The sequence below is a fragment of the Tasmannia lanceolata genome, unplaced genomic scaffold (genome assembly GCF_043159265.1).
Source record: "Tasmannia lanceolata isolate RefF3 unplaced genomic scaffold, GAP_Taslan_0.1 ptg000029l, whole genome shotgun sequence".
NCBI lineage: Eukaryota > Viridiplantae > Streptophyta > Magnoliopsida > Canellales > Winteraceae > Tasmannia > Tasmannia lanceolata.
In genome coordinates this window covers 9,747,388-9,760,244 of record NW_027518706.1, presented here as the reverse complement: position 1 = coordinate 9,760,244, position 12,857 = coordinate 9,747,388, and the positions used below count along the sequence as shown (strand labels likewise).

At 37.0% G+C, this 12,857-nt stretch overlaps 1 protein-coding gene across 1 annotated transcript in view; it reads right to left on the bottom strand.

Moving 5' to 3' along the window:
* Positions 1–12,386, bottom strand: part of LOC143859138 (putative CoA ligase CCL7) — a 35,182-nt gene extending 22,796 nt beyond the window's left edge. Inside the window, exon 1 of the mRNA XM_077369820.1 lies at positions 11,249–12,386. Within this exon, the coding sequence (XP_077225935.1) occupies positions 11,249–12,259 (1,011 nt within the window). The 5' untranslated portion in view covers positions 12,260–12,386. The remainder of the gene's footprint in view (positions 1–11,248) is intronic.
* Between the last annotated feature and the right edge of the window lie 471 nt (positions 12,387–12,857).

Below are 12,857 nucleotides of genomic sequence, written 5' to 3'. Positions count from 1 at the left end.
ACAAAAGAGGGACAAACCAAGCTGGACATAGATATCCCCAAATTCTAACTTGATAATACTAGAATGAACATAGAGAAGGTAAATGTGAATATAGACATTGGGATTTTCCAAAACCAACAGCAATACAAAGATAAATGGCATGTGGACATCAAACCACAAAAGCCTGTTCTAGAACTACACTATAATCCCCAACAATACATTTAGTGACTCCATGAAAAGGAAGAATAGACATTAAACGACAAAACCATTTTCTGCAGTAATCAAAGATATAAGCTGAAATTAGGCTTCCTTTTGACATGTTAACTAAATAAAAGACTCATTTTGCCAATTCATAGAAAAGTACTTAATAAACATTCTCTTCAAGCATACACAAACATCTTAAGTATTTATATATATATATATATATATATATATATATATATATATATATATATATAAAATGTAGTTTAATAGAAGTAAAAATCACAACCTGATTGAAATTTTTTTTTTTTAATGAAATGAAATCAATGTCTTACACCCATTTATCCTAATACTTGCACAAGACAACCATCAGTGACAATAACAACAATCGTGTGAAGGCTCGTGAATTACTTTTAAATGATAGGAATCCTACACCAACGAAACTAGAGACATGTCCAAAACTTCAAAATCTGTAATCCTCGTAAAGCAGTTCATCCAATGGGAAATACATGGTTTCTCATTTAATTCAACACAGTGATAATAAACATACTACTTGTAGTTTAGCATAATGACCGATAAGATCCAAAGTTTAATAAAGAAAGAAACTGTAAAAGAGTTTCCCATACTCGCGACCAGAGATAAAAAGTACATTGGCACATAATTTTTGTGGTTTAATCAATCATAGTAGAAAGGTAACGAAACTAGAAGTGAATAAGAATGAATAAGTGTTTCTTATGAACCAAGTGAAATGAGAGGTGCTAATATCAAGGTGAGAGCTACCATTATCAATGATACATGGGCTAAACTTAAAATTAAAGTGAAGTGGTGGCTGCCATGGGCATCACCATGATTACACGATAGAATGAGGGTTTAAAAAAAAACAGGAGGCTGCAATGTGTTAACACAGAGGCTGAACTGCGCTAAAAAAAAAACAAAGATGAAACAATGCTAGAAATGAGCTGAACATAGGCTTAAAAATGTGCTCAAAACAGGGCAGGAATGGGACAGATTTGCGTAAAAACTGGGTACAAAATGTGGACAGAATCGCGCCTCGAACAGGGGCAGAAATGTGCTTAAAAATGGGGGCTAAATTGTGTGAAAACTGTGCTCGAATGTGGACAGATTCTGAGCGAAAATTATGCCTCAAATATAGACAAATTCTGTGTTGAAGTTATGGTAAGACAGGGGCAGATTTGTGGGCAGAATCTGTGACAGATTCACGGGTGAACCATGGACAGGTTTGTACTCAAAACTGGGACAGATTTCATGCTCAAAACTGGGACAGGTTCATGCTTAAAAATGGGACAGATTCATGCTTAAAAATGGGACAGGTTTGTACTCAAAACTGGGACACATTTCATGCTCAAAACTGGGACAGGTTCATGCTTAAAAATGGGACAGATTCATGCTTAAAAATGGGACAGGTTTGTACTCAAAACTGGGACAGATTTCATACTCAAAACTGGGACAGGTTCATGCTTATTGGCTTTTCTTCTAGCTCTAGTGCGCCCTCGGCTTCGGGAGAGCTTGCTTCTTGGCTCGATCACTACCGATAAAGGATTCCTCTTTTTCTTGCACTGTATATCGCCTTTCGGTCTCGTTGAGCTTCCGGCCGTCGGGTCAAAGGGGGAGGAGCGAACCATGAAATCCTTGCCTCAAAAGATGTTTCTGAGGCGGATAGGAATGCTTAATCGCCATCTCTTTCTGGTGCAGTATGAGGTGAACTCTACTATCCATTTCATGGCCGAGATCCTAATCTGTGATTGGCTCTGCTCCCCGATTTTGATCTGCTGTTGGAACCAAGTGAATCGCTGGGCCAAGCTAACAAGAAGGAAGTGTTAAGCATGATGCAATGAGAAGAATCCAACTCTCCTCCGGATGCTGGGGCCGGAAGCGGAATTCACTAACTCCAGAAGCGAAGAAATCGGAAGCCGGGAAGGGCTGGAGGAACCGGTCCATGACTTGACATCGGTGGAATGCTACCTCCAATTCCCTGTATGTTCGATAGAGCCAACCGCGGGCTAAACTGGGACAGATTCATGCTTAAAAATGGGACAGATTCATGCTTAAAAATGGGACAAATTCCGTGGGCAGAATCTGTGCCATACAGAGACAGATTTATGTGCTGAACTGTTGAAGCTAATGATACAGAGGGTAGTTGAAGCGTTCATACCAAACATGTAAAGAACCTAATGACTGAACTCACATGCACCCAGGGGAAAAATACCCCATGAACCATATTATCATTGGAACATAACGAAGGAAATCCAGATTATTTTATAAGAGTTCGAAACTACTTGAACCTACCCCATGAAGATACTCAACAGACCATGTGCCCAAAGTATATAGAAAAATGAAAATTTTAGAAAATCAGACTCCCATAACTAGCAATTGTGATCAAAGAATTATGCATAGAAATTCAAGTTCTTAGAGAATAATTTGGACAAAAAGAACATGAATGAATTATTTTTTATCACAACCAAAACTCAAGAGAAAATTATTACTTTTGCAATCATCATATCCTGAAGATCATCAAAACAATATTATAAGGGCTGATCAAATTGACAGAATGATTCATAAATGATGATTTAAAATACGAAGAAACAACATACAACTCTAAATCAATGGATGAAAGCTTTAAAATAAGCAAAATCAATCCAATAAGAAAAAAAGACGATCTAACTATCTTAGCCTATTGAATTAAACCACCAAAGGTACAACCGGTGTAGATAAATGAAACTCAAACATCAGGTCTTATGAATAAATCATTGGGTAATAATCGAAACCGAACAGCCCAGCTTACCCATATACACATTAACATGAAAGCTCATAACCACAGCCACAAATCTAAATGATCCTCTTCTATTGAGATGTAGTAGTAGAATAATGAATATAACAAGGAAGAAAGTTTTAAAACATGAGACATTACAAACAAGTTATACTTAAAGAAAATTTAAGATAGGAGTAACCAAAGGCTAAAATAGGGGCTGAATTATAGCTTGAACTTGTGCAAAAACAGTGGCTAAATCTCAGCTGATTTGTGTAAGGTCTAAAACAAAAACACACACACACACACACACACACATTTAGACACACTCAAAGCCATTCACATAAGACAATAGAATTATTACTAACCTAGAGATCTTTATAAGCCTTATCAGACTTATGTCATTACGAATCATTTTTTTTTTTTAAACTACCAGTTTTTTTTTTTTTTACTTGCTTTCCTTTTACTTATATAGATTAATATCCCTATAAATAACTTCTAAATATGCCTCAAAATCATTAACAGAGTATAACCAAAAGAATGAATATCAGAATATTGTATCCCCTTGCAGTACAAAGATAAATCCACACAAAACTGAAGTGTATTAAACAGAAATCTCATCAGTGACTTTGCAACATAGTATTCCTAATAGTTTTAAGTCAACTCTTCCCATTTAATGGGGGTTAAACCTGTTACAACAAGGAAAGGCTTTGGATAAAAAATCATTTTTCAACAAAGGACAAATGATCAAATCATGTACAACTAATCAGAAAATTACTTGATAACTGAACAGAATTATTTTTCATTAATTAACCAAAATCTTATCTTACAATAATCTCTTTACATGCTTATTTAAGGAGTAATCAATCACAAATTCTAATACAAGTATCGATACCAAAACAGACCTGAAAATGAGTATAATGAGCCACTCTAAAATTCTAACATGCAATTTTGAAGCCTATAAAAAATTATAATCGATTAGAGTTCAAATCTCAGATTTTTCTAAACTAAAACAGGTACAGGAAATTCAATTATAAAATTAAGACTTAAACGAACCGTATTTTAAAGAAAATTTAAGGACAATACCTCTTTGACTACCTCAACTGCTTGATTTCTTCAAGATCTAACTCTTTTTAGAACGAAGAGATCACCTGAACTCACGATCTTGTTAAAAATATCGAATCTTCTCTTTTCTCTCCTTTTCCCCAACAGAACTCTTTACTAATATCTTTTTAAACCAACTCATGTGAAGAATCCAAAAAAAAAAAATGAACTTATAAGCTTGCCGAGCTTCTATTTTCCTCTAATTCTTGAACAGATCTGCTTTGTCATACTCCGAATTTGAGCTGAAGCTTCCTAAAAAGCCTTTTGAGGATAAAATCAAGCCACTTAAGGTTTAAGAGGAGTAAAAAGAAAAAATAACGGCAATAAAACCTAGAAAAAAAAATGAAATATGTTGGACAGAGGATTGGATGCTTGAACGAGAAAATCAGATCTGAACCAGATCCGATCAGAGAAGAAAGTATGAAGAAGGAACTAAGACGCTCAGGTTTAAGAACTAATAGATCAGAGTTAGGAAAGAAAAAGAAAAATTAGGGTTTCTAACTTAGAAAACAGATCTTGATGAAAATAGACTAGGTGAAGAAGAAGAGAAGAAACAGACAAGAGTAATTGCAAGCGAAGAGATGATCGGAGCTCACCGAAGCTTTGACCGGAATTTGGCAAATCCGATCGGAGAAGAAAAAGCACAAAGTATTAGGGTTTGTAGCTGAAATAATGAAAGAAAAGGGAAACTAACAATAGCTAAGGTTATAAGGGAGGAGAATAAGATGATCGGAGCGAAAACCCGGCCGGAAAACTTGTCGGAAGCTTGCCGGAGAAGATGAAAAGAGGGTTTGGATTTTGAGATCTAGTTTCTCTCTCTGGAATTCTCGCAGCTTCTCTCTCTAAAAGGGGAGAAGATTTTTCTCTTTTTTTTTATTTTCTTTGATTTCTTCATATATATATATATATATATATATCAAAATATGACTGTTGATATCGGCACCGCCCAAATCGATAAGCGCACAAAATTATTGAGCGCACGAACATTTTAATGGGCGCACGAATCTGCTCCGTCTCAAACGAGCTAATTCGCCCCCTGCTATACAAAAATGGTATTTTATCTCCTTTTCCCCCATGGACACCCCCTATTTTGATTATTTCAACCCCCCTTTTCACGCTTACACTACGGTCTTCTCCTGGCTCGTTCGCTAAGCAAACGTGCTCGGATTTCGACGAAATTTTGAAGAGACCTCGGTGAGACTCTAATCTAGCTTAGGGTGAAGTTTGGGATCCTACCTAGTTGATTTGATGGGGTTTCGCACAACCACGAGAGGTTTAGGGTACGGTCAAAATGGGGTGTCTACAGCTGCTCTACGTATCTCGGCCTCGGGAAGAATCAGAGTCAACGTAGTTCGGTGGCCTATTCTAAGCTATGATGCCTATATGTGTCTAAACCACTATCCTAGACTCGATCAACTAGAACCGACTAGTTTTTAAAGCTTCTTGTACGATTGGTTAAGTTCAAGTGAATTGTAATTTTTAGGACTCCTTATATGCCATAACTGATGCAAGTTAGTTAGCCTTAAGCTAATGCAGGTGGGCCCTACATCCTATGTGTAACTAGGCTGTATGTCTTAAGAAAAATAATGGGTTAACTAAGTGCATCATAATCTAGCCATCAGCTCGACTAAGTGTCTAACCTACCACAACTCGAGGCCTCCTAACTCTAGGGACACTCACACGACAAGACACACAAAGCATCAATCTATCTAGGACAGACTCTTAACTCTAAAACACCCCAAACATCTAAGACAAACTCCTAACTCTAGAGGAAGATCTTTTCGAAAAGGTTTTGAAGAATTTTTGTATTTTTGAAAGGTTTGAAATGTTTATTTTTAAAGGTTTGACTGTACTTGGGATATGGATCCCAAGCTGCCTACGTACCTCGTGGAAGAGGATCAAACCAACGTAGTTCGGAACAGACTCTCCTAACTACTCCTAATGACTTTAAACTTTTGGAATATTTTGAGGTTTTTGATGTTTTTAGATTTTGAAATATTTTAATATTTTTTATGTTTCGAGTTTCCAATATTTTTGGATTTTTAAAGGATTCTCCCTTCTAGCCAAATGGGAAACAATGAGACAATTAGAAAGAGAAGAACACTCTTGTGATCCATAGCCTGGAGAAGTGTTATATGAAAAGACAGAACCCTTTTAGCCTAAGGGTCGTCCTAAACAAGCAAATCAGTGTCTCAAATAGATAATAGAATGGATAGAATCCCAAGAATGGTGTAAAAACCTAAGAAGAATGAGTTAGACCCTAAGAGAAAGGAGAATAACCAAATCAAAATGAAATCTTGCACTGCTCTTCTCTGAAAGAGTGTGCAGATAAGACAAAGTCTGTCTCTCAAATGAAAAATGACCATTAAAATCAATGAGACATAGCATGTCTCCTAAAAAGAAAAGAATCGACAAGAGAATGAGACTGAACGAGTCTCCTAAAAGAAAAAGGATGAGACATGGCATGTCTCCCTAAACGATGTGATGAGTAGAGTAAAAGATACAAAGCCTATCTCCTAAGTGAGAAACAACTAACTCTATGTGAGACACTGGATGTCTCCTATAAAGGGCTCCAAGTAACCTTATCATTGCCCATGCAATGATAGAATAGGAGTTAGGTAACTAAAAGACTAAATTAGTCTTTAACTAATAAGGGGGACTAATATAACTAATATTAGTTATATTAGTTATAACTAATATTAGTTATAAGTTTAAATTAGTAAACTTATAACTAATATGAGTTGACTCACTAATGAGACAATGCCTGTCTCCAAAGGGTATGACTTTTCACTGAGACATAGCTTATCTCCCTAAAGGGTCTCTAGATGACTCTTTCATCGCCCTTGCAATGAATGGGAAAACCTAATGTTTAAATATTTCTAAAAGGCTATGTAAGTCCATTAAATGAGAGAGGGGAAAACTACTAGGACTTGGCAAGTCCCCCTTAAAGATGGGCTTGGGATGACTCCTGCATCGCCCTTTGCAATGAGGGAAGGATTCTATAGTTTAAACATGTCTAAAAGACTTAACAAGTCTTCTAAATGAGAGAGGGGAGAGCTACTCGGACTAAACAAGTCCCCTAAAGATGGGCTTGGGCTAACGCCTTCATCGCCCTCTAGGCTAAGCATGAATCAAGCGTCAAAAGCAAACATTTGCATTCTACATGAAAGCTGAAAATTTGTACTTAAATTTACACTATCCAAATGACAAAACTAGCAAACATGATATACATAAAACTTGTAGGGAACACATCAGGAAACATTTGATTAGTTAAACACTTCGGCCGGTTCTCGCCGGAAGTGGCCGACAAATGGTCGTCTTTGGGCTGATTTCAGATTTCATTTATGCAGTTTTACTTTTCAAAAGTTCTGATTTGGTTTTGCACAACAAAGGATCAAAAATACATTTTCAACAAAAGTGTGAAACAACAAAGTTTTAGTAAATTGATCAAATAAACTTTTCTCTGTTGATAATTTTGGCTGGATCTTGCCGGAAGCAGCCGGAAAATGGCTATCTTTTGGTTGATTTCAGATTTCATTTATGCAGTTTTGATTTTCAAAAGTACTGATTTGGTTTTGCAAAACAAAGGATCAAAAATACATTTTCAAGAAAAGTGTTCAACTGTAAAGTTTTAGAAAATTGACCAAATAAACTTTTCTGTGTTCACAATTTCGGATGGATCTTTCCGGAAGTGGCCGGAAAACGACCATTTTCGATCAAGTCCAAATCTGGAAATGTAGTGCTTTTGGCTGAAATCTTAAAAGTAGCATAACGTTTTCATTTTTCATCGTTATGAGGCCCATGAGATGCCAAATCGAAGATCTCAGAAAGATCTACAACTTTTGTGTGTATTACTTTTGCTAGATCTAACCAAAATTTAGTGAAAAATTAAAAATAAAATCTGGACAGCATGTAATTCAACACAATTTCATTACATTTCACATCAAAACTTCATTCAAACACAAGATCTATGAGAATTTAACACAAATTTATGACAATACATGATGATTAGGGTTAGATCTAATTATGTTAGTTTCAGTTTTGGAGATTTTTAAAGATTTGCACAAAAATCATCCAAAAGTTCACTTTTTAAACCCTAATTTCAGCTGAAATCTTAAAATTGGCATAACTTTTTCGTTTCTTAGCCGATTTTGGGCCACTATACGCCAAAATCGAAGATCTCAACGAGTACCACTCCTCAGCGAGGGAGATTTCCATGAATTCCAACCGAAAATTGATGAAAAATGGTAAAAACGAACCTGGACAGCACTTTATTTTTGCCATTTTGACATCGAAATTCAACTAGAACTCAAAATCCAAGGTGAATTGCTTTAGATCTTAATATGAGAAATGTTTTCAAATATATTTTGATTGATTTTAACTTAGGTTGCTAGATCTAACAATTTTTAAGCATTTTCCACTTAAATTTCCTATTTTATGCTAGATTTTCAAAGAAAACTCAAAATTAAACTCAAAATCTACTAACCTTGTGCTCTTCTCTTGGATTTTTTCTTGAAAGCTTCTTTCTCTCTCTAGATCTTCTTCTTTCTCTCTCTAGATCTCATTTCTTTCTTTAGATCTTATTCTTTCTCTCTCTAGATCTCATTTTCTCTCTCTAGATCTACTTGTTCTCCCTAGATCTACTTTATCTCTCTAGATCTCCTTTTTCTCTCTCTAGATCTTCTTTCTCTATCACTCCCCCTCTCTCTAGAAAGCTCTCTCTTTCCCTCTCTCTAAAATTAGATTAAAAATCCTAATTTTTTTCAAATGAGAGCCCAAATGCTCTATTTATAGAGTTTTTCCTTAATTTTTGCCCCCATTAGTTTATAGGACAACCCCTTTCAAAAAAAATTGCTTTGGTTTTTGTTGCAAAAGGGTGACCATTTGGAAAAAGTTTAATGAAAAATTAACTAAAAGAAAATTTTCGCCCCATAAGTTACCTTGGACAACCCCCCTATTCATGTATATGTTGTATTTTAACTAAATGAGGGGTATTTTCAAATAAAACTTTTCATGGGCGACATTACAGGGATAATGCACCCCCCTTTCTGCTCTAGTGTAAAAACTAGCTGCATTACAGGATATTTCACTCCCCTTTTGCACTACAATTTTAATTTGGCTCGTCTTATTAGGCATTTTTGCTCGGATTTTGACGAATTTTTGCAGGGAGCTAGTTGGGATCATAAACTACCCTAGGGTTAAATGTGGGGCCATCATTCACTCATTTAGAATTTTATTCGATTTTTTTGAGATTTAGGGTTCGGTAAAATTGGGTGTCTACACTAGTACCAAAGGGTGATTGTGTGGGGCATTAGTGGGAAACTCCTTATGGTATTAAAGAAGAGAATATGGGACCCTAAATGGTGTAGAAGATAGGTCCCCATAGGGTGCCAATCAACTACACACTATGGTGTTGATGTTGCAAATCAGGGGTTTTCAGCTACCTATATGGGGTTAATAGTACCTAAAGGGGGCTCCTCAAGGGCATTAGAGGTTGGGTCTACATGTTATTAAATAATGTTTCACATGGGGTAGGAGAAGTCCCATAGAGAGCCCATCAACTCCACAAGATGGGCATCACATTCTAAATCAGGGGTTTTCAGATACTTATATGGGGTTACTAGTACCAAAGGGTGACTGTGTGGGGCATTAGTGGGAAACTCCTTATGGTATTAAAGAAGAGAATATGGGACCCTAAATGGTGTAGAAGATAGGTACCCACAGGGTGCCAATCAACTACACACCATGGTGTTGATGTTGCAAATCAGGGGTTTTCAGCTGCCTATATGGGGTTAGTAGTACCTAAAGGGGGCTCCTCAAGGGCATTAGAGGTTGGGTCTACATGTTATTAAATAAGGTTTCACATGGGGTAGGATAAGTCCTATAGAGGGCCCATCAACTCCACAAGATGGGCATCACATTCTAAATCAGGAATTTTCAGATACTTATATGGGGTTACTAGTACCAAAGGGTGATAATGTGGGGCATTAGAGGGAAACTCCTTATAGTATTAAAGAAGAGAATATGGGACCCTAAATGGTGTAGAAGATAGGTCCTCATAGGATGCCAATCAATTACACACCATGGACCTCAAGTGGATTATTTGGGATTTTCAGGTACCTATATAGGGTTTCCAGGTATATATATGGGGTTTGGGGCTTCTCTAAGCCATTATTTGGGAGGGGAGGGGGAAGGGGGTCATCAAGAACCTAAATACACTACACTACACTTTTGGGTCATACACTACACAAACAAAAAATAACACACTTTTCATTTCTCTCTTCTTCTTCTTCCACCCACATACAATAAAGAAAACAAACCATAAATAACAAAAACAACATATTTCCATTGATATAAGCAAGAAAACAAAAAAAAAACGTAAGCTGAAATGTGCAAAATACTATAAATAAACCTCAAATAACATTGGAAAACAACCTAATCTTAATCCCCTACTATCTTTTTTGCACGAGGAAGACATTCAATATCTGACGTTCAACATCTTTTTGGCCGGTGGCCGGACGTGCAGTGGCAAGGAACAGTGCTCAAAGCTCTAAAATGGGTTTAATGGGGAAGAAGATAACTGGTAAAGGAAAGACAAAAAGAGGAGGGAAAAGGTACGAGTCATGTCAGCTGAAAAGTTGAAAATAAAACAAATATTTCATAAAAGTATAAAGCAAAAACGTGTCTTCATTGAAAGGACATTTTCGTCCATAGGCAACTTTGAAACCAACGTTTTGACTCCCCTATGTCATTTTTGCTATAACCTAGACCCCTGTGTCATTATACGATTTATTTGACCCCCCTACGTCAAATTTCCTTTTTTCAATTCTTCTAGCAACCTTTACACGTTCATTTATTACTTCCCAATAAGTCACCCATCCTAGTACTACTCTTGCCGAAGCACGCTTGACTTTGGAGTTCTGATGGGATCCAGTACATCTGTGCCCATACGATTGCACCCGACAATTTTATAATTTTTTTTATATATTTTTTCTTTCTTGCAGTTATTCGGCATGTTTAGGCAGATGGACTCCCCAATGTTTCAGCCCATGTATCACACAACAACTTAGTTTGCCTCCAACTAAACCATAATTTTCAATTCATGCTAAAAATTAATCAGAGATTGCAAATTCAAGTCACTCCCTATCTGGGCAAGTTCAAAATAAATTCAAAATGATTTGGCCAGAGCAGAAGTACCTGAATTACGACGGCCTGAGGGAAATTCTTGGCACACTCCTCCATTACATCCTTCCCAAGCGGCGCAGCCCCAGAACCAAGCCACTTCAATGACGACAAATCATAATTCTTAATCAAGCTTTTCTTCGCAAACGCAATCATAACCGGCGGAACCACATACAAATGTGTCACCCTATACTTCTCAATCAACCTCAAGACCACCTCTAAATCAAACCTCCCCATAACTATTACTGAATTCCCCCTCTGCAACTGAGCAAATGTATTAACAGAAAGCCCAGCTATGTGAAACATAGGAAGGAAACAAAGGAAGATATTATGAATCTCTCCATTGGAATCCTGATCAGAACAAGCCATCAGGGCAGCCGCAATGAAATTCCGGTGAGTCAGAATAACACCCTTATTAGTACCTGTGGTACCAGACGAGTACAACAGTGCGGCCGTGTCCGTTTGTTTGATTGATACCATAGGGAAATCCAAAGCCATGGGCCCCGCCATTTCGATCAGATCAGAGAAGTAGGTAATTCCATAATCAGAAACAATCTGTGATTGGTTTTTCGATCCAAGTATCACGGCGCGTAGGCCTAGTTCTTTAACCTTGTCCCATAACTCAGGGACTGTGATAACAAACTTGGAATTAGAGTCTTTAACCTGCTTAGAGAGCTCATGGATGGTGTACAAAGGATTGACAGTTGTGGCAATTGCGCCAAGAGCGATGATTCCGAAGAAACAGAGTGGGAATTGGATTGAATTCGGGGCGAAAATTAGAACAACATCACCCTGTTTTACGCCTATTTGGACTAGACCAAGGGCAACCTTTTGGACCATGAATTTGAATTGGTGGAAGGTCAGGGACTCGCCGGAATCGGAATCAGTGAGGGCTAGTCTGTTTGAATAGGATGATGAATTGCGAAAAAGGAATGAGACCATTGAAGTGTTGGGGTCTTTTGGTAGAAGGATTGGAGGGCGTGGAGACCTGTAGATGCCATCTTTGCCATAACAAGATTTCTCCATTTTTTTCAGTTGGGTTGCAGAGATCAAAACTTTGATGCTAATAGAATGTATGTTTTTTTTCCTATCTTTGATGGGTTTTATTGTTATGTAGTTGTTTCTTTACTGTCATGGAATAAGTAGGACAGTGTTGGCAGAACCTTGACGTTTACATGGAAACAGAAAAGTAGAGATTAAAAAGTGTTGGCAGAACCTTGACGTTTACATGGAAACAGAAAAGTAGAGATTAAAAAGTGTTGGCAGAACCTTGACGTTTACATGGAAACAGAAAAGTAGAGATTAAAAAGACTCTTTTCCAATCCAACATTTACAAGGTGGATATAAAAAGCCACTCGTTTCCAGTATGCTTGATATTTTAAAGGACACTGAAAAGTGAAAAGTACAGACAGAGACAGAAAAGCTTTTGTATGTTTTTAGGTGAAGTGGGGCCCACTTTACAGAATGATCTAAACCGTACATTGTTAGGCCATAACGTAAATCGGCTCTACCCCATAGATCATCTCCATAGGATTATCCTAACCCTCCCATCTATTGATTTACTGTACATTACAGAAACCTTCATAGAAAATCTCCATAAGATCATCCTATGGAAATGATCTAC